The sequence below is a fragment of the Phasianus colchicus genome, chromosome Z, assembly GCF_987193195.1.
Source record: "Phasianus colchicus chromosome Z, bPhaCol1.hap1.1, whole genome shotgun sequence".
Lineage (NCBI taxonomy): Eukaryota > Metazoa > Chordata > Aves > Galliformes > Phasianidae > Phasianus > Phasianus colchicus.
In genome coordinates, this window is record NC_143476.1 from 57,468,712 (window position 1) to 57,491,208 (window position 22,497).

The 22,497-nt window shown below is 47.3% G+C and overlaps 1 protein-coding gene across 1 annotated transcript; it reads left to right on the plus strand.

Moving 5' to 3' along the window:
* The first annotated feature begins 10,812 nt into the window (after positions 1-10,812).
* Positions 10,813-18,667, plus strand: LOC149913001 (sperm-associated antigen 4 protein-like). The gene is made up of 12 exons (XM_090130533.1): positions 10,813-12,797; positions 12,904-12,971; positions 13,318-13,399; positions 14,068-14,135; positions 14,674-14,732; positions 14,859-14,899; positions 15,171-15,258; positions 15,824-15,908; positions 16,381-16,478; positions 17,006-17,167; positions 17,378-17,467; positions 18,203-18,667. Exons 1-12 carry the CDS (start codon positions 12,670-12,672, stop codon positions 18,320-18,322), a joined length of 1,089 nt encoding a protein of 362 aa, XP_089986659.1. The 5' UTR covers positions 10,813-12,669; the 3' UTR covers positions 18,323-18,667.
* Positions 18,668-22,497: the final 3,830 nt, after the last annotated feature.

The following is a 22,497-nucleotide window of genomic DNA, read 5'->3' on the forward strand; positions in this document are numbered from 1 at the left end:
GCAAAGGGAGGGAAAAACCATAAAGTTCATATGAATCTCTAGGTCACTAGTTTGGGCACCCCTGAAAACTATTTTTAGGCTGCTTTTTCAAAATGAATAAACACAACCAAACTTTTTCACAATTCTCTTCCTTATGTGATGTCTTCCTAATGTTACTCATTGGCTATTTATTGCTGTCTCAAGAACTTTCAAAGGCAACTATCTGCCACCTGTAAAGGTGGGCATTTTGATCCTGTGCATACAACATAAAATAATCTTCCTGCTGTGTCTTGAGAATTGCCTTCTCATCTGAGCAGCCATTTGAGCAGCCAAAACCACTGCATTTAGAAAGGAGATGTCAGTACCACTTCTCTCCTAATAAATCTTTTTCCTAACAAATGTCTCAGCTTTGTACCACAAGGTTCTGAAAGCTTATCCCCTACTTTGTGACATCTGGGGTCCCTGACAACACATTAAAAGCTCTAAGAACTAGAAAAAAAAACACCTATCAGACTGAAAAAATGAAAGCATATGTAGCTATTAAAACAAGGTACCTCTATAAAGAACAGGTATTTGAGAAAATTTCAGATGCATATCTAAAAATGTAATTTTGTTCCAGTCTTTCTTGTACAAAATTTAGACAAAATTCAGACAAAATTCTTCTAAAAAACAAGGTTTAAATTTATGTTTTTGTTTGTTTATTTGTTTTTTAACCTTTAGAACAAATTCATATATAGAACACCACAGAATAATGTTGTTTGTCTGAGAGCCCATAATCAAAAATATCATTTTACCAGCTTGCAGTGATTTCAGGCACAGGTTTAGTCTTGATTATGCCTTTGAAATCTGATAAGGAATGGGTTATACTAAGACACTAAGCCACTAACACTAATTAATTTAAAAAGTGTAACATTAATCCAAGTGAGTGTAGGAGTGTATTCACAAATACCCTTTATCAATAACGCCTTTTAAATATATTTTTCACCTTTGTTTCCTCCTTCTTTATGTTTACTTATTGATTTATTTATTTTCCAGAAGTCCTGTGGGTAAGTTTGAAGCAGTGTTTGTGTTAGCTACAATGCACGCATATAAGCAAATGTACATAAGTAAAGTGCTGCAATTCAATAATATGGGCAGCCAAGCATCTAAAATATTATCTATTATCTAAAATAATAACTTTTATTCAAGCTCATCTTCTTTATTATTCTTCAAGAGACCATACTTAAATTTACAATGGGCTATTGCTATCCTGTCTTATATGTGCCCTATCATCTTCTTCATCATCATCTTCCACATTCATTTCCATAATCTATTACTTGATCTTCCCAATCCTGATAGCTTGTGCTCTTGTAGCAGTTACTGTGGTGGGAAGGAAAGGCTTTGGAGTGAGCTATCAGCTTCTCCTACCCACCTTTATTGGCAGCTGCAGTTTTGGTTTGCATTTTCTCCAGACAAGTATAATGTCTCCATTAAGAATTAAAATTAGGTAATAGCAAAGAAAGTGGTCTAGCTCACCTGAGAAGCATAAATTACCCAGAAATACTTTCATTTTTAGTTCTCTGGTGTCTGGAAGGATTTTAAGACAGCTTGTGTTGCTTCAGCCTGCTTTTCCCATCTGTATCACTTTGGTCTGATGAGCACATTCTTTCACTCTACAAATCTTGTGTGTAATGCTATAGCTACTTCAAAGGATTTTGACATGATGATTCAGATTTCTGTCCATTGAAACCAATACTTACCAATGAACTAGTTTATGAAAATAGGTACATTTAAAACAATAACTGTCAGAGAGGATGGCACCTCCAAACCAATAACTGTTATTTGAGTAAAGTCCTTCCAATTCTGGTGGTGGAGCAGTGGAAATATACTGTGTACTTGCAGCTCAAAAGCATGTTTTTGCTATGTTCTGCTTTCCATTTTTAAAGGTCAGCCCAGTAAGCCAGAAAGCACTGCTTTCAGAATGGTGCTACCTTGTGTTCTGCTGCAATCATAGCACTGGGCTGTCTGCCAGCTTCTGCAGTGGCTGTCAGGAGCACAGAGCTGCATGCTGGCTGGTTGCAAGAAAAGATGTGTCTCTGAATGCTGCATTCTCTGGAAAACAAAAGAACAATATCACAACAAAAGAATTTGTCATCTAAGTGCCTTTCAAAAAATACACTGAGAACCCTTATCAGAACAAAGTGTTGTTTATTCATCATGAAGAATCAGCAAGAGAAGGTCAGCATTAAAAAAAATTGGGACCTAGTCTTGAAACTGTATGTGCTCACAAAGTATATTTCATCTTTGGATATCTGTGAAAAGCTGATTATGAACAACAAGGACTCTATTGGGATTTTGTCTTTTTTGTTGTAATTAGTGCTGCAAATGGCTTGCCACCTTGCTTTTGCTGTTTGTGCCATGCCTGCACATGGGGGCTCCGAGGCATTCAGGACAATCAGTTGTGTCATTGCACCTAAGTGAAACTGTGGGAGATCTTGGCCAAATATTATAATTTGCAAAGCCAATACATTTAGCTCGGCATTTTCAAAACTCATGATGTGTATTATTTTTATGTTTAAAAAACAACATAAATTATTCAGTTGCATAGGAAAAACTGGTGCTTTGTTAGGTGCAGACAGACTATATAATGCTAAAATGCCTTAGTACCATTCCCTACAACTAAAAATATTCCATCTGAAAAGAAGAAAAATTTAAATGTTAGTAGTTCATGTTAGCAGCAGGTAGTAATCTTCTGTGATCTGGGTAATTTACTACATGAATATTCTGCTCTGGAGTTTATTTTCTGGTCCTGGGAAAGAAGACTGCATCATTTCTTTGCTCCTATACATGTACCACACTGCAGGTACATATCAGAATTCCTCCATGTCTGTCATTTAGAGACATTAGCTTGTATTTAATCTTAATATCTCTGTGATTATGCTAGATAATCTGTCCTGCAGCATTGATACCAAATAAAATAAAACTCTATAGTAGGATATAGTCTACAAGTTGAAATGACAATCTCTTTTTTTCCCAAATCCAAGCAAAAATATTACTGTAACATTACAGTATCCTTATACAATTGCATTTTAATAGTGAAGGTGGCTTCTTTCCAGTTTTTTCCACAGTTTTAAAGTACTGCTATGCTGTACTTAGTGAACTATGCTATTCAGTACATCCATGATCCAAGAGAGCTATTACATTTTAGAATATGATATAGTCTGAGCCTACAGTAGTAGTGTGCCTCTGCAAGCTGATGTGGAGACCAGACAGGATGCTGCCTTCAAGGGCCATCATGCTGCCCAGTTCGTAACTGTATACAGTATCATTTATGAAAAATGAATATATAACTGTGCCACAGAACAAAACAGCCTTTCACAGTTAGCTCTGAAATATATGTAACTGTATTCAAAGTAGCAGACATCACAGTTTTATTTATTTATTTATTTCCCAACTCAAATGCATCTTTGTGTTTTTTCATTTATTCGAATTGTGTTGACAGCTGTTCATTTTCCATTCTTTCATTTTTAGAATCATAGAATCACCTAGCCTAGAAAAGACTGACTCACTGAGTTCCATCAAGTCCCTTAGTGCTGTGTTCATGTGAGCCAAATGTCTCTTAAGTACCTCCAGGGGTGGGATCTTCACCATTTACATGGGAATCTTGTTCTAATGCTTGATTCTCTGCATAAAGTTCTTCCTAATCTCCAATCTAAACTGCCCCCGGTACAACTTCAAACACTTTCCTCACATCCTACCATTTGTCACCTGAGAAAAGATACTAACACTCCTTTGCTGCAGTTTCCTTTCACAATGCGGTAGAAAGAAATGAGGTCTCCCTGAGCCTTCTCCAGACTACACGCTCCCAATTCCCTCAGCTGCTCCTCATAACTTGTTTTCTAATCCCTTTGCCAGTTTTATTACTCTTCTTAGAATGCTGTAGCAACTCAATGTCTTTCTCGTAATGAGGGGCCCAAAACTGACCACGGTACATGAGCTACATTCTCATACAAATGCCACATACAAGGCGACAACCACTTCCCTGCTCCTGCTGGCTACACTATTTCTAACATAAGCCAGTCACATCTTGGTCTTCTTGGCCACCGGAGCACTCTGCTGACTCATGTTCAGCCTGCTAACACCCTCAGGTCCTTTCCCCCAGGTACTCTGCCCCAGTCGTGTACCACTGCATGGAGTTGTTGTGAACAAATTACAGCACGCAGCACTTACCCTCTTTGCGTATCATATAATCAGACAGCCCATCAATCCAGCCTGTCCAGACCACTGTGCTGATGGATCCTGATGCCTCCCTGAAGCTGCATACCCTCCATTCCTCTACCTTTAGAAGCTGTCAAGGCTAAATTCCGATTTCCTCATTGAAACAGCCTACAGAATTTTTCTAAATATGCAATAAAACCTGACTTTCATTTCCTTTCTCAGCCGCTTTGAACACATCTTCTGTGTCAACCCAGCTTATATTTTATTTCATATCTGGACAGTTTTAAGTGCTTTCACATCTGACATGCATATAAATAAACAAACCATATATATACCGAAGTACGTGTTGAAAAGAGACCTTAAGTATGATAAAAGAGTTGATGTAATATAAAATATAAATAGCAGTAAAGTAAGGCTACATAGAGAAGCTGTTAACCAACGCTGAAGATTGTTTACAGAAGCTATAATAATTTTGAAAGCATTTAACGCTTTGCAATTAAAAAATATTTTGCTTTCTTCAAAGAAGTTCTTTTATTTTTATTATTTATTTTTTGTCCCTTTAGCATCCTTTGTTATTTTCTGAATGTACATGAGCAATTCAACTTCTGGGCATGAGAGACAACCTTAACCATCAGTTGTAAATACTAAGAAGTCTTAAAGTAAGCACCTCTAGAAGAAATATGAAAATCTTACAGCTCACTTCTTTTTAATTCAATTCTGAACATTTAAAATGAGTTTTTGTCATGACAGAGTCCTTCTTGAATACAGAAGGAGGAGAGTTATATATTCCTTTATTTAAAACCAAAGAAACCCAATCTTTTTCACATTTCAAAGCATTTCTAGAGTGGGCAGATACGATGCAAAAGTCTTGTTCTGCTGTACTTCTTAAGGCAAAAATGCATGGTTTTTATACCTACTGATCTGTATTTATCATTATGTGTATGTTCTTTCTTTTTTGTTTTGCTTTTCTTTTCAAACTAGAATACCTTCTATTTAATTTAAAACATTTCTCAGTCCAGAATGTGACTCAATGTCAGACTGATTCTTGCTTCTTCATCAGAATGAGTAACAAATACGGCATACACCCAGCTCCACCATCTCCCCTATTCTTTTCCAGGAACTGACACATTGAACCATATTGTGCCTTTTCCTGAGCTAACGTTTCCTGCTACAATTGCGCTGTGAGTACTGAGTCTGTTCCACTACATAAAAAATGAAAGACTGGAGGAAGACTGAAAAAAAATAATTATTTTCTGTTTCCTTTTCTCATCTGGAGTTGTGGGATGTGAGTCATACAATGACAGAGTTCCATGAAACCTGGTGCGATAAGATTTCAGCTGTGATCCCCAAATAGAATTAAGGAGATGAACGAAACTTGCTCTTTTAAAAATGTCCCCATATTTTTCCTTCTTTTCATTTAATTTATTTTAATTTGAATTATCTTCCAGAATTTCTTGATATGGCTTTAAAAAAGATAAACAGAGTCCTCAAAGTATCAGGATGAAAAATTCATGTGTAAATAATTGTGGTCCTCTTCAGATGCCCACTGCTAAAGAATAAAAGCATGGAGATGTATGAGTAAGGAGGACAGGGTAAACATATCTTTAGACGTGTTTTCATATAATCTGTGGTAATGGTAGTTTATGATCTTTCCTTCACAGCTTTTAATCCTGCATGACAAGAGTTGTTATTAATATATACTCAAGCTCTCTGGGCCAGTTGTGAGTTTGTTAAGAAATTAGATGGTACCTGGTACTCAGGTCTCCCAAAAAAGCAGTGTTTTCATTTTCATAGGGTTTTCAATAATACAGCTTCATAGCAATCCTTTACAACAAGGTCACACCAACAGTGTTCCCCTGTTGGAAAGTAATACTGCTGAATTTTAATTCATATCATTTAACTGCCACTTATTACTGTCTTCAACAGACACCACTGAAAGTTCTCAGGAGATATAGTGTTTAGGAGATTCTAATCTAATCTAAGGATTTATTAGCTTCTGACTTTTTCTTTATTATTTCTCTTAGTAATGAGAGACGTAATATGACTTTTCCTAACAGCCACTCATGAAGAGCAGTAACATAGAAAGTGCTTGGAAACCTTTAATAAAACTACTAGAGCATTTGTTTTGGCTGTGACATCAGCACTCTTCCAAAACATCTGCTCTGCTGCAAGAATCTAGTGGCATTGCCTAGTGGCATTGTAACTGTGTCATGCTGCACGCACTCGGTCTAGCAGATATGCCTGTGTAAGGCACACAAAACAGGTGACAAGGAACTTGATCTCATTTAACACCAATCTGAACTGGAAAAATTCAGTTTCTCATTCTAAATCTTTCTTGGCCTTGCTGTGATAATGCCACTGCAGATGTAATGCACATTAAACCAGCACTGTTTTTATCAGCTATAGAATGAGGATTATTTTAGATCCTCCTAGAGTATGACACGGTCTTATTGTGGACATTTGCTTTGTAAATTGTAGGATGTTTAAATATTTTTTCTCTACAGGAAATGCCTTGATGGACCTGATTCCAATTTTACACCAGCTTAGTATATCACCAATTCAGTGCAACTGAACCAGAGCTAGAAGTGTGAGAATAGAACTATTGATAGGACATTGGATTAAAAACAATAAACTACTGCATCAGTGCAAGAAGGCCTCCATGTAATCTTCTCCCCAGTTGTGTGCTCCTCTTGGAAGCTGAGGAAAATTATCCTTCAGAATTAGCGCACTTATCTAGAAGCCTATATTTTGGTGCTATGAATATAGCTGGACTGGCTAGTCTCAGTGTCTCTGTTCAGGCCTGGTGCCAAACTCCACAGCTGTGTGAAGCTCCAGACAGTCTAGACTCTCATCATATGAATTCATCACTGTGGTGACTCCAGCTGCTATGATTTTGAATGGAAGAGAGCGAAGGAAAGACTATTCCACTTTCTTAAACAATTTTTTCTCCGCCAGTGGGAGTCACCTGGCTGAACATTGACAATCTGTGTAACCAAAGATTTTGCACAGAACAAGAGCAAAGCACTAAACCATAGGTATCCAACCTTCTGGCCTGCCTGGACCGCACTGAGTGAAGAGGAATTGTCTCGGGCTGCATGTAAGATATGTAATGCAGTTAATGTTTATAACTAACAAGACATTGTCATTGTAATGTTTTTTTTTTTTTTATTAAAACACAGAGCAAAAAACCCATAAAACTAGTGGGATATTTGACCTTGTTTTTATGAAACTAACACACCAGTCTGATTCAATGAAGTGGCTGCAATTCTTAATGAGTTCTTAAGGTGTTCATTAGAGATTTTTGATATAATTTTGCACTTCCTGTACTTCATCCTTAAAAACAGATGTTCACAAATGTACGTACTGCCAACAAGTAATAACATGAATAAGGTGTGATTTGGAAGTGAGGGATATTTCTGTCTGGTGGGATGGAGCATAAAAAATTCTGGTAAAGAAACATGATCAGATCTTTGAGTTGAATGTCTGATTGCAACTCAGTACACTCCACTTAGAGACTGGCATGAAATGTATTCATGTTGATTGAAAATGAAATTGAAAATTTTTTTAAAAAGTTATGCAATCTTGAAACCTATTTTCAAATCCTTTTATCAATATGGAAGGCGCGCTGCCTGTTTTTTTTCTGTTCACACGGCTGTGTTTAGCCAACGCATCACAGGGCAAACAAGTATTGCCATCATCTGAGTTAGCACTGCGCTGTGCCCTCCCCATGTCCTGGTTCCAGCCCATCACGCACTGATGTTCAGCTGTTGTGAGCAATGAGTGCATGCCCAGGGCCAGGCTGCGCTGCTTGGAGAGAAGAGCTGCTGCCATGATGGTGTGGGGCAGTGGGCGGTTGCAGGGTGGGCTGGGCCAGACTGTGGGTTGGACATTGCCTGTCTTGGCAAATGTAATGAGATAAAGGAATTAGATCCATTCTGAATTCCTAAAATGAACAAGTTACATTTTGATACCAAGATATCAGGGCTTGCTTAGTAAAGGAACTGGGATATTAAGAATTTGGATTTCAATCACAATTTCCAAGTTACTGACATGAAAAAGCAATAACAGGTAACAATCCAGGGGACAGGCTAGGCTAAAAATTATCCCAGTAAATTCCTGAGCCCCAGGAAGGCAGCAAACTTCCCAAAATGATGAGTCGAGTCAGCAGATTGGGCCGCCAGTTCCCCTCAGAAACAAGTTACATATGATAACCTCTGAAATAACAACAATAAACTCTTAAATTATGTCCCTAATATTCTTTTATCCCACTTGCTACTTCTTCACATAATTCAAGTAGTATACAGACACATAAAATTGGCATTTTTTACCAACATACATTAGTATTTAACAGCACGTTCACAGTATCTAGTGGAGAAATAGATAGATGTGATACTATTGACTACACAGCAGTCTTTGTAAAAAATTCTTTTGAAAGCAATGTTTTTTGAAAAACAGATATGAAAGAAATTGTCAGTTGCTGAGGAGGAAGTTTTTTATCAGGAAAATTCACATAATCTGAATGCAGCACATTAACATTTTTTCTTTTTTTCCTGAAGTAAAAACATTAAGAAATAATATGGACTTCAGATGAAGAATATTAAAAAAGAGAAGAAAGAAACTATCTGAACTCAATGCATGTAAAAGAACTAATTGGCAGCAGTAAAATAAATCTTTTCAGAGAATTTCACTCACCACCCTTACATACTGTCCCTACTAGAACTACACAATAGTCTGGGTTATAGCAGCTTGAACAGACTGTACAGTTTCTGTATTCTTGACTGCTGCCAAACAGCTGGCATTGTACCTGAAAGAGCAGCAGAGGATGGTCTGGCTGCTCGCCAAAAGCAAGAATTATCAAGAGACCTCTTGTGTCCTGGCTGCAAAGGGATTGTTTGCTGTTTCCAGCTATATCTGCTGCTCTACAGTAATGAAATAGGAATAAAAATTACCTTTCCCTGAAATCCAGTCCAGTTTCCTTCCTCCAGTGACTCTTTCTATATAACAACATAAGTCAGATATTTCAGAACCATGCAGAAATGAACAACCAAAGTACTGAAAGGACTGTATATCCATGTGCTAGTAAAGGTCACAAATAATCTGTAAGTAGTTTGTACAAACATTTATTCTAGCCTTTAAACCATTAGATAAAACCACTAAGATAATCGCGTCCAACCATGAACCCATCACCATCATGCACACTAAACCACATTCGTAAGTACAACACCTCCATGTTTAACACTTTTGTATTGTCAGTTGCTCCTCCACGCCAGAATTTTACAAAAGATTTACAAAAGGTCCATGATAAACTGAACCATGACACACTAGCAGGGAGATGGTCTCTTTTGCCTAGACAGAAAGCTAGCAACTTCAGAGACACAACACAACTGGGTTTGCTCTGCAGCTTGGCCTTGTCACCACCATTCTGCAAGGTTATTGCATTACACAATGGCGGACATTCTTAAACATTCCCTTTTTCCTCTGTGACTTAAATTTCACATCTCTCCAAGCTGTGGCATTAGCAGCATGCCTGTACAGATGCTGATCTTTCCAGAGTTCCTCAACATACTGCACAATTACCTGGACTAGAAAACAAAGCGCAATTAGTCTTGTGAAGCTGTACTTTTTGTTGGGGATAATTAGTAGGTGTGCTGCACAACGCAGACATATCCATAGGCTGAAACGGGAAGACTTTGTTTTTTGGGGATATACCATTTTTGTTTTTTGGGGATATGCCATTTTGTTAGCGTCTAAGAAAAGAAATCACTATCGCCTGAACGCTGTTGCCTGTTTTGAGAGGACCAAATCCTGTTTTAAAGTTTGCATTAGTTGTTGGTATTTTCATACCTTAACGGAGAAACTCTTTTTCCTCTTTTATTAATGCTGCCAATTTGGGCTGTTCTATGAAAATATGATCTGGGAGATAAACTCCTCGATGCAACAGAACTAAACTTACAAGTATGTAAAAACAGTAAGTGCCTTTACCAAGAAGCATTTCTAATTGTTTGTTTCTACATCTGATACATGTGTAAAGCCATGGCACGCTAGCAGGGAGATGGTCTCTTTTGCCTAGCTTTTTTATCAGATTCATGGCAAGAATTTACCTTTACTCAGCTAGAGGGAATTTGCTTCATCAAAACATTTTTGGTGCCAGCGTTCAGGAGTGGGTTCATCCAAACTTCTGTGCCATAACTCTGTCTCTGCAGTAGTCACATACTGCATACATTAGATTTTAGCTTATAGGTGGGTTGTGTATAAGGGAGCTGAAGCAAGAGTGATGGCCATCAGCTCGTCAGAGTGGTTTTTGCTCCATGTATGACCCTCGCCTCGTTCTGTTCGTGCGTGGTTCTGACTTGGTGAATCATGAAGATGCACAGCTGCTGGAGTGGGCAGGGAGGCTGGGAAGGTGACTGGAGGGTGGGAGCACCTGTCGTATGAAGAGAGGCTGAGGGAGCAGGGCTTGTTCAGCCTGCAGAAGGAGTGGCCGTGGGGAGACCTCAGGGGAGCATCTGTGCAGGAGGGAGACCAACCTTTTACGCGGTGTGATAGTGATAGAATCGTGGACTCATAGATAGAAAAGAATGGAATAGAATATTCATAGATAAAGCCATAGAATAGAATAGAACAGATGGATAGAACAGAATAATAGATTCTATGACAGAATGGCTATTTGGAAAGAGAGGGATGGGAAGGTCTCTCTCCCAGCTAGAGGAGCCTGGGGATGATAGTAACCGTTAGTGAGAGAAGGGAAGGCTGGGGTAGCTGCTGGGTGCTGAATGCACCTGGAGACCAGGGCTGTGACAAGCTCCCAAGCAAATGAAAGGGGACCCTGCTTGCAGCCATGTGCTCTCTGACCCAGTCCCCCAGGTCTTTCACCCTCGTTTGGGAGGAGACACTGGGACTATGGCAGTCATCTGTCACTGCCAAGCTCCGTGACGATTGCTGAAAGACAAGAAATTCCCACAGAGGATATCTGTAGGGCACATGCACCCATCTTCCCGCTCCCAGCAGTGACTGGTGCTCCAATGGGAAGTCTTTCCCTTACAGGCACTGTCGTCACAGACTGCTCCATCCCGGAGGAGCTTATGGGAAGAGCCCCCCATCTGACCTGTCGCTCTCTTGGTGGGATAGTGGCAGATGAGCTCTTGCCATTTGCGCTGCTTTGCACAGTCCCCAGGCCTCGTACCTTTCCCTCTCTGCCGTTTGCTAAATGTGGAGGTGATGGGAGGCCCCCCTAAGCTTGCAAAGAAAGGGAGACCCAGAGGAGTGCCTGTTCCTGTGTGTCTGCTCATCTGTGAGCTCTGAGTGCTGAGTCAGGGGCTGGGCAGCTCTCTGACTTGTGGGTCTGCAGAAACTTGCCCTCTCTGGTGAGTGAACAAGCCCAAGAGATTCAGTTCCTGTGTGGGCTGCCTACGGGACTTCCCTGCTGACCCCCGCCACTCATCTCTTGCCAAGGATTGCTGGGTGAGGTGTGGCACACGCATTCACCTTGTGAGAAATGCTCGTATTCCGTAGTTGGGGCTTAGGTGAAATTTGCTAGGAATCCTAATTCCTTTCACGCTTTGGCAGAAGCGGGCAAACTTGACAAGGGTGCGCCAGACCAGAGTGACACAACAGTTTCTATTTACTACTTCCCAGTGCATATTTTCTCCATTCCCTCACTGGCCGAGGACTTCCAGCCACACAGCCTGAGCGAGGCTCCTCATTCCCTCAGCCGATGTCCCGTCCCTGTTTACTGCTTGGTTAGCCCCTCTGCGTTCTCCTCCTCTTCTTCTTTAGTTTTTACCTGCTACGGCATGCTGGCACAACCTCTCATAGTTAGCCTTCCCCTCTGCCTGGCATTCAAACTACAGAACTGGTTTGTACCAGTGCATCTCACAATGTTACTCAAATTTCTCACAATATACGACTGGAACACTCGGGAATTCAAAGTCAGGCCGAGATTTAATTAATAAAAGCAAAAAAGGGTTTCTGCGGTAACTCATCGAAGTACCGTGGTGCTGTTCTCCCCACATACAGGATCCAAGCCGATCCCTTTCTGCAACGCAGGTATAACCCACGGCAGCACACCATGGAGATATCTGATGATAGCGAAATGGCTCACGAACTTTGGGCTACAATTAGCTGGGCCCCAGGGCTGTCAAGGGCGGACGTACCATGAAACCGGCGGGGTCTCCCACCTCCCAGCCCTGCTGGCCCCTAGCCCCGATTGTGAGGTCAGAGGCATGCGCTGACGCTGTGCAGGCCCAGGCCTTTGTGACGTCAGGACTGGGTGCCACAGTCTGCCCCGCTGAGCCGCCACCTGGCACTGTTGGCCGTGGCTGCCAACGCGTGTGGAAGGAGCTCGCGGTGGTGTCCTGGTGGCTGTGTGCTCGGGGCAGGCGCGCTTCTCCTGCGGATCGTTTTTGGACTTGTTGCTCAGTGGCCTTCCTCTGCGCAGACTTTCCTGCTGCTGAAGGGGACACTGAGAAGGGGAAGGCTTGATTCCTCCACAGCATGAGGAGGAGAAAGTCTCCCCAGAGATCAAGAGGGACACAGATGCCCCCTGAAAGGGTGAGAGTGAGAAGAGCTGACAGGAACCTGAGAGGGGCAGAAACGGAGAGCAGCCGGCTCCCAGAAAACAGGTAGGTGTCTCTTCTGGCCGGGGCCTCCAAGCTGGTCAGTCCCGCTGGCCACGGCTCCCGTGGCGTGGAGACGGTGCACAGCAGGGCTTTTCGTTTTCCTCCACAGCTGCAGCCCCTCTCCGGTGACCCAGGCTGGGCCAGCCAGCTGCAGAAGCAGTGCTGCATACAATGTGGGTAAGTCGGGGGCTGCTTTGCTCCGCCAGGTTTCTGGGGGACGTTTTGGCCAGCAAGGGGCACCCCAGTACAACAGGAGCTGGGGCAGCAAGCCGAAGGCTGACCTCCATCCCTGAACATGCCGCCACGGTGTGCCTGCTAGGTGATCCTTGCCAGCCCTCGGTGTCCCGCTCGCAGGATGCACCCAGCTGCCCCTTGTCCAGGACGCAACCGCAGCCGTGCCCCTGCCCCTGCCTCTGCTGCGATCCGGACCGGCTCCCAGCCCTTCTTAGAGGGTCTGACACGGTCCTGTCTGGTACGCCTTGAGGACGTGCTCGAGCTTTTCTTTCTCCCCTTTCTTTGCCAGGGTCAAACATCAGAAATTATCTGAGAAACTCTCAGACCGTGGTCTTCCTCAAGAGACTCCTTGGCACAAGCATCTCCACTATGTGAGTACAGCACCTGCGCAATGTGGTATTGGGGGTTTCCGTGGGTCGGGGTGGGCAGGCCAGGCTGGCGGTGCTGCTACCCACCGGGAGAAAGAACTTGGCTCCCGCCAGCAGCAGCTCCGTGCTTCTGGAGCTATGGCAGCGGCTCAGGAGGGATGGGAGCAAAGCCCCAGTTACACACCTGACACAGCTCAAAACGTCTCATCCGAGCCTCTGGCTGGGATGTGGGGGTGCGAGGCAGCAGGAGTTAAAGGAGGCCAGGAGTAGACGGCTGCAGCCGGCCTGTGGAGGACACCTCAAAGCGGGGGGTGTTTCTTCATCTCCAGTAGAAGGAGATTTGACTCCTCAGCAAAAGAGAAGTCAAGCCCACAGCAGGGAGATCCCATGAGCCACCGCTTTCTCTTGCTGGGTCTGCTTTCTTCCCTGGGTTACTTCAGTGCCCTTCCTGAAGGTGCTCTTGGAACCAGCATGTTTGGCATGTTTTGCCTGTGGTGCTGAAGGTAGCTGAGGGAAGCCCCGCTCCTTCTGGGGGCTGCTCTGTTGGCTGTTCTTTGCCAGCAGCGGACTCCCCGCCTTGCTGCTTCGCAGCTTGTAAGAGGAGGTAGCCCTGAGAAGGGGTCTGCCCCAAACCCTGAGCGCTGCCAACACCGCGACTCCTTCTTTTTCAGGGAAGAGATGACCAAAAAGAACTCTGGGCTCTGCGTGCTGCTTTTCCTGGTCTTTCTGTCTGCTCTCAGTGAGTATTTGCCTGCTGCCAGCAGTACAAACGCTAGGTGGGATCTCCAGCGTGTGGGCAGGCGCTGAAGCACCCGCGGGGCCCTTCGCACCTCTCACTTCTGCCGCTCGGGGAGCTCCGGAGACGCTGTTCACACTCAGATCCCACCTGGCTCGAGAGCCAGTGCAGGGCCATTTCACAGCTTTCCCTTCGGACTCTGTTGTGCCGGAGCTCCCACAGCCCCGTAGCCTTCGTCCCCCGTACCAGTCAGCCAGCTTAAGAGTGGTGCTCTGCCCAGCCAAGGCTATGAAGGGAGGCTGCCTGTCCTTCCAGGCTCGCCGTCAGGCAGGGAGAGGCAGTGGGAGCCCAAAGCCTTTGTGCTTTATAGTCAGGGTTGGAGAAGAGGGTCCTTTCTTGCAGCCACGTGCTCTCTGCCCCGGTCAGTCCCCCACTTCCTCAGGGAAAATCTTGCACCTTGGTTTGGGGGGGAGACAGTGGGACTGTGGCAATCCTTAGAAACCATAGTGAAATAACTTTCTGTCTGTGCTGCAAATGACAGCTGGTGCCTACTGTGGAATCTTGCTGGCAAGAGTACCGTGGACAAAGGATTTCTTGCAGGTCAGTGACGATTGCTGAGGGACAGGGAATTCCCACAGAGGACACCGTGGTGGTTGGGCAAATGCACGCGTCCTGCTGTTGCCAGCAGTGACTGGTGCTCCAATGGAAATGGCCTTTCCCTTTCAGATGCCGTCGCTGCAGACTGCTCCACGCTTGATGAACTCAGGGTAAGGGCCCCCATCTGACCTGCTGCTCTCTTGGTGGGATAGTGGCAGACGAGCTCTTGCCATTTGCGCTGCCTTGCACAATCCCCAGGGCTTGTGCCTTTCCCTCTCTGCCTTTTACTAAACACTAAAGCAGGTGGTGGGAAGCACTCCTAAGCTTGGAAAGAAAAGGAAGCACAAAGGAGTGTCTGTGTGTCTGCTCATCTGTGGGCTCTGAGTGCACTTCAGGGGCTGGGCAGCTCTCTGACAACATCTGCCTTGTGTGCGTTTGCAGGAACTCGGTGACTGAGCAAACCCAGGGGACTGAAGACCAGAGGAAGGGGTTGTCTTACCTGGCGGAACAGCGTGGCACTGTGATGAAGGTGATCCTGCGCTTTAGGGAAGAGGCTAGGATGAGCAGAGCCTTGGGCAGGGCATTTCTGTAGGGCTGCCTGTGGGATTTGCGTGCTGACCCCCGCCACTCATCTCACGCCAGCCATTGCTGGTTGAGCTCCCCTTCTGCACAGGCTTTCTCCTGGTCACGTTTAACGTGCCACCTCCTGCTGCTGGAAAGCTGCCTGCATTGTTGTCCTGGTCATCCAGGAGCTCTGGCAGCCCAGAGAGTGTCTTCCCAGAGAGTGGAGACACCTGGGGGCCCTTCCGGACGTATCCCACCCTGCCACAGCTCATCTGGAGAGAGTGGAGGCGGACAACTGGTGCCCAGGCCCATACTGTGGCGGGGGACACAACAACTCCTGTCCAGCCCTTAACTCTTCCTGATGAAAAGAGTCGGAGGGCCTCTGCAGACGAGGCCTGTGTTTTGCTTTCCGACGCTTCCTGAGAAAGTTCTTTGGCTCTGACACGGAACTGTGTCCAACTGTAGGCCGTGGTCCAACGTAGCAGCCCGCTGACATGCTCATCTCCTGTACTGCTTTCTGTCTTCCCCAGGAAGTCCAGCTCTTGGAAGAGGCAGTGCCTGTGAGGCCTCGGGAAAACTGCTTCACAAAGTCTGACCGGGCTCTGAAAAGTGCAGGTATGGACCCAGACAGGCACGTCTTCTTACGCTGGGCTTATGCTCAGCGCTGCCAAAAGGAGACTGTGCTGCGGCCTCGTCTCTCTGAGGAAGAGCTGGATGAGACTAAATCACCTGGCCCAAATCACTGTGGCACCGCGGCTCCCTTGGCTCAGCGGCTCAGCCCCCTCAAGCCCTCGCTCCCTGCAGTGGTGCCCCTGGCACGCCCCTGACAGGAGTTACTGCGCTTTGCTGAGATTTCTTAGGGACCGAAACAGGTCCAGGTTGTCCTTAGCTCTCCCCACGCAGCGCGGCCTTGACTTGAGCCTGCTGTCCTTCGCGCAGGGCCTTGCTGCCTTCCACTGTCCGCAGACCTCATCTCTGTGGCCCTGAGAGAGGGATGCTGTCAGCAGGCAGTCTTAGAAATAGCCTGAGCCGACTAGGTGCTGGGAGACTGGGCCCGTGGCAATCATCTGCTCTCTTCTCAATTCAGGGGTGTCCATAGACCTGCAGAGATCATCCAGGTCTGCATGGTACTGCAGGGTGGCTTGGTTCCTGTGCGCTCCAAACATGCTGGAAACCTTTGAGCAGGTATGGTAGCAGAGATCCTCAGTGCTGCTTTTGTTCCCCCCTGTCCAGCTGGGGGAAGCCCCCGGGACTCTCCCTTCAGGCCCCTCTGCAGTACTGCTCAAGCCCATGGTGCTCCTCAGGTGCCTGGCTCCTGAGGTCTCCCTCGGGGCTTGGCTTACCAGAAACCAGTGGTATTCCTCTGAAGGCAGGCTGACCTGGGCTGAGCTGTGCTGCTACATCCTGCATCCCACTATCCGTGGTCGGGGCTGCGTGAGGAATCTTCTCCTCGGCCACCCTGTTTGCCTTTGTCAGCTGCTGGGCAAAACAGGAGCTTTCTTCACAGCCCTGACTCCGGTGTGGGGTATCCCACGTTTCATAACGGATATTTTCCTCTCCATGGGAACTTGGAGAGTTTTCTTTCCCATGCCTGTCTGCTTCCCTACCTGTTGTCTGCAGCACCAAAGCAGCTCGCATACTCAGTGCTGCCTGTGGTCTGGGCTGCACGGGCAGCAGCATGGGCCTCATGACTCCCTGCTCTCTGCTTTCAGCTGGACGCTTCCCCGGGATACTGCTGGCCTGTGAAAACATCTCAGAGCCAGATGGTCTTCAACTTGCCCACAGAAGTCCAGCCGACTGCAGTCACTGTGCAGCACACAGTGGACACAACCTTGTGGCACATCAGCAGCGCTCCCCGTGATTTCACCGTCTTTGTGAGTGTCTGTTGGTACATGGGGCTGGGACGTAGCTGTAGGGAAGGGCTTCTGCTAGGGGGCATACGGAGAAGAGGACCAGTATGTCCTTTGAGCAGTGCTCAAGGAGAGACTCAGCGCCAGCACATCCTGCAGCAGAGCTGCAGGAGCTGCTGAAGCTCCGGCGGCCCAGGTGTGACACGCGTGTTGACCCCGTGCTTTATCTCGTAGGGACTGGATGAGAAAGGAGAGAACAAAGGTTTGCTTGGGAAATTCACCTACGATCTCCGGGAAGAGCTGTCCCAGACTTTTGAACTGCAGGTACAGTCATTGCGTGCGGGCAGGAGACCATTCCAGAACACTTTGGCAGCAGGTCAGTGGCAGGAGGAAGTGTGGGCAGTCCCTGCCAAGGCAGGGGTCCAGCGCCGGCTAGAAGAAACGTGCTGAGGTTCAGAGGGCCAAGAGCACATGACATGGCAGGGTAGCTGAATTGAAGCAGGGAGAGCACCGTGTTGGGCCAAGCGCTGTGCAGGAGCACAGGGTTCCCCCGCGGTGCCCACCTGTTTTGGCAGAGCCTTGCACGTGCTGGGAAATGCCCTAAAATGCAGGTGTCAGATGGTGAGAGCCAGGAGACAGTGCCACGTGCACGCCCTGTTCCCAGTGGCTGGCCGGAGCTGCTGTCTGCGCTGGCACTCCTAGACAGCCCACGTGCAGGTGTGCTCCCCAGCCATACCGCCCACACAGAGTCCACAGTGAAGGGAAGAGTGAAAGGGGAAGAAGCAAGCGTGAGCTGGACAGAGGCGCCTGGCAGCTCTACGTCTGCTAGGCCCCACGTCCTCGGGGACCACATGGCATCAGGCCTCCACCGCTGCTCATCCTGCTCCCACAGGCCAGACGTTGGCTCTGCTGGGGCACAGGGGGCCTTAGTGGGGCTGCTCAGGAGAAGGGAAGCAGAGAAAAGCCTCCTCGTCAGCCATGCTCACAAGGAAATGCACGGAGGCAGCTGCGGTTGCTTCCAGGCCAGGAGTGAAGTCTCCTGTCTTCTTTGTTTTGCAGACCGGGACCCCCAGAGGCTTTTGGCATATAAAGCTCGTTGTACTCAACAACTGGGGAAATGCAGGACACACGTGCATTTATCGGGTGCAGGTTCATGGCAAGAGTGCAGGACTAAAATGACATCGACTAAAGACATCCGGAGACATTCTAGAAAACAGCTTCTTTAAAAAATAAAACACCAAATTATTCCATCTCAGCGACGTGTGTTTGCCCTGGTGTTCTTTCACAGGCTTTCTCTGAGCAGCCCATTTCTACTTGTCCAGCAGAAACTGGACATTCCTCACTCTGATGCGAGTGAACCAAGGAAAAGGAGATGATGGTGCCCTGGCCCTGTGTTGTCTGGAGGGATGTGAGGGACATCTGTGAAGGCTGGCGGGTGCTGCAACAGGCACGGGGCTTAGAAACCCACCGTGGCTGAGAATGCGGCTCAGGTGGTGCGTCCCCAAAACCAGCCCCCATGGTGCTGCTGCTGTTGCTGACTCCAAATCCCATGGGGACCTCCCGTAGGTGGGAGGGTATTCCTCTCCCACTTCTGCCACTCAGGGAGCTCCAGAGAGGAAAATGAATCACAGAACAGCCAGGATTGGAAGGGGCCTCAAGGATCACGAATCTCCAACCCCCCTGCCACATGCAAGGCCAGACAACCTCTCCGTTTCATACTAGACCTGGCTGCCCAGGGCGCCATCCAATCTGCCCTTGAACACCTCCAGGGATGGGGCATCCACAACCTCTCTGGGCAGCCTGTTCCAGCACCTCATTACTCTCGTAGTAAAGAACTTCCCCCTGACATCCAACCTAAATCTTCCCTCCCTCAGCCACGGGAGTTTGGCCAGCAGGATTGACCTGCGTGGAGGCCTCGGCCAGAAAAGAAGTCTTGGGAAGCCTCCAAGGGAACGGCCCCAGCACGGAAAGGGTAACGGGCAGCATGGAAAGGTTATGGGCAGCATGCCAGCTTCCTTGTCATGTTCCCACGGGATATGGACTTGGCAACAGCAGCATCGCTGTGGGGGTTGGTTTGGTGGTCTCAGGGGGGCTTTCAGCTGAGACTCTTCTCCCGAGTGTTTCTGAGCCCAGTGGCTCTTCTACCCACAGCCCTCATGGTGACAGCTGAGGGCGTCCTATGGGTGGGCCGCTAAGATGATCGGAGGGCTGGAGCATCTCTCCTACGAGCAAAAGTTGAGGGAACTGGGCTTCAGTGGCTTGGAAAAGAGAAGGCTCCAGGGAGACTTCATTGTGGCCTTCCAGTACTTGAAGGGGGCATATGAACGGGAGGGGGAACGGCTGTTTACGAGGCTGAGAAGTGCCACACAAGGGGGAGCGGTTTTAAAGTGAGACAGGGAGGTCTAGTAGGAGGCAGTTCTTCACACAGAGGGTGGTGACACACTGGAACGGGTTGCCCAAGGAGGTTGTGGATGCCCCATCCCTGGAGGTATTCAAGGCCAGGCTGGGCAGCCTGTACTACTGGCTGGCGACCCTGCATATAGCAGGGAGTTGAAACAAGATGATCACCGTGGTCCTTTTCAATCCAGGCCATTCTGTGATTCTGTGATTCTATGAAACTGCCCCTCTACCGTGTGCTGGTGAGGCCTCACCTGGAGTACTGCGTTCAGACGTGTGGTAGTCAGTGCAGGAGAAACGTGGACCTGATGGAGCGCGTCCAGAGGAGGGCCACAGAAATGAGCCAGTGGAGGGGACATCTCTCCTACGAGGACAGTCTGAGAGAACTGGGGCTGTCCAGCCCGCAGAAGAGAAGGCTGTGAGGTGACCTGACAGCGGCCTTTCAGTATCTCAAGGGGAGCGACAGGAGAGAAGGGGACAAACTCTTTAGCAGGGTCTGTGGAGCCAGAACAAGGGGAAATGGTTTTGAGCTTGAAGAGGGCAGATATAGGTTGGATATACGGAAAAAGTCTTTTACAGTGAGGGCACTGGAACAGCTTGCCTAGAGATGTGGTTGATGCTCCATCCCTGCAGACTATCAAAGAGGGGCTGCATCAAACTCCGGGCAACGTGATGTAGCTCTGCACGTCCCTGTTCACTGAAGGGGAGTGGGACTGAATGGCCTCTAGAGGTCCCTTCCAGCTCTAAGGATTCTATGATTCTACGATTCTGAGAGTCAACGGTCTATTCAGCAGACAAAATTAAGACACTTAAAATCTCCCTGGGCATCTTGCTTCACAGCACAGAGACGTGAGTTTTCTGTGTTAACAGGAAAAAAAGTCAGGCTGATGTGGCAGTGTCATGGGAAAACACAAAGTGTGCTGTGGCCGGCCAGATTGCACGCCAAACTGATGGTACCCCTTTCTTTTTCTTCTTTGTTCCTTTGTCTCTCCTTTTCTTTTTCCCGGACCTGTGCCCCCCGTCACACACTCAGATCTAGGGATAACTCCGTGACAATTATTGGTGGAGAATGCGGGCAGCTACAGATCTCTCCTTCATCTTAAGAGCATTGTATAGAGGACTGAGGAGACCATGGTGTTCCTTGGAACATATTGCTTCCTTCTTAAGTTCCGCATGTTCAGTGTCAGAGCTGCATATACCTATAGCCAATTAAGGGCAGTGATGGAGATACCTGCCTGGTTCCTATACATCCCAGCTAACTTAACAGACAATACGATGTTTGGACTGTTTTTTCCAGGTGCTTTCTCAGTTCATTATGTGTGTTTGGGTTGCCAGCTTAGGTACTGTGCTATCAGACTCCCTGAACATATTCTCTGCAGTACTATTTTACATTACGTGGAGGAAGCTTTTCCCACAGCCAGAGAACGTGGAGTGGCAGGGAATATGGAGAAGTCTAGGAAAGAGATTAAAAGTGTGGGGACCCCCGGCGTCATGGGATTTTCCTCCTGAACACCTGTGGGACTCTGAGGAACTACGCGAGCATTTGGGTAAGGGATGGCGCAGATCTGAGAAGGAATGGCTTATTTGGGGCTTGGCTTCTGCTTACCGAGCTCTATATAATCCTATTGTGGAGAGAGAGAGTTTCAGGACTACAAAGGGGAAACCTCCAAGTCAATCTTGACCAATTGCAGGAGGCACCGGTATCAATGTCCGTTTCCGTATGGAAGGCCAGAAATGGAAACGGGTGTCCTCACCTCACGTGTGGAACGGAAAGAAGAAGAAGCAGAAGAAGCAGAGGAAGATCCAGGCGAGGGGCCCTCCTCAAAAGCACCCCCACCGAGAAAGGCAACCGAGAAAAGTAAGAGACATGGAGAGGAGAGTGATGAGGAGGGAGTCACTGTTACCACTATTCGCTGTCCCCTGAAAGCCACCGAGATCAGACTGCCTGTCCTTCCAAGCTCGCTGTCAGACAGGGAGAGGCAGCGGGAGCAAAAAGCCTTCATGCTTTATAGTCGGAGTAGGAGATGGCCCGTGCACAGGAATGTTAGGATAGCTTCAGGGTCTTATTCTCAGTCTTTCTTAACCACATCTGCAGAGTATTTGCCTCCTGAGGGAAATCAGCGCGGCGACCTTTTGGGAGGAATGGTAAGGGCTGCCCTGCAAGGGGCGCTGCGGCAGCATAGAACAGGCTGACGGCTGACGTTCCCCTCCCGGCCCAGCAGGGCCCGTCTTCGTAACGGCAAGGTGCGAGGCGGCTGCTCCTGGCCCCGCTCCAGCGCCTCAGTGCCGCTGCCGCGAGGAGAGCTAATGGCGCCCGAGAGAGAGCTCCTGGATAACGGGGAGCGCCCTCGCCTGCTGAGGCTATTCCTTGCTTCAGGGCGGCCGCACGGGGCCGTGCGTTTCAGAGCAAGATCCGCAGGGGCGCTTTTTCTGGTTTTGAATCCCCCACTGCTTCCAGCAACCAGTGCTGTTAGCGCTTTAGAGGAATGGTAATGGCTGCCCTGGGAAGGGGCACGGTGGCAGCATGGAAAGAGGGTGACACCTCATTTGTGTACGGCGTGGGGCTGCAAAAATCGCAGGTTTTGACACCGGTGAGACGCCTTTGGCAGACTGCAATGACGTATGTCTGCTTGGTGTCACATTAAATGGGCAGCACCAAAGTGTATAAAAAGGAAACGCGTGCTTTTTTTAGAGATGGGAGCCATCATAAGAGCCTTGAATGAAGGCCATGAGTTTAAGAAATATCACATCTCAGGCCTTGAGACAGCAGGCCAGAGATGCAAGGAAAGGAAGCAGGCATACAGAGAATGGTGCAGAAATGGATGGTGCAGAACAGTTTGAGGAAGACGGCGCTCAGTTGCGGTACCAGCAGTAGCGTGGAAACCTCTGTGCTCGGGGCGTGAAGAGCAGCCAAGCTCTTGGTCATGTGGGGTGAGGTGCAGAGTAGTTAATACTTT

Excerpts from the sequence above, each read along its gene's own strand:
- LOC149913001 (XM_090130533.1), top strand. The coding sequence starts at position 12,670 with ATGAGGAGGAGAAAGTCTCCCCAGAGATCAAGAGGGACACAGATGCCC. Across the intron at positions 15,259-15,823 it reads AGCGTGGCACTGTGATGAAG|GAAGTCCAGCTCTTGGAAGA; the intron begins GTGATCCTGCGC and ends TGTCTTCCCCAG. Across the intron at positions 15,909-16,380 it reads CCGGGCTCTGAAAAGTGCAG|GGGTGTCCATAGACCTGCAG; the intron begins GTATGGACCCAG and ends TTCTCAATTCAG.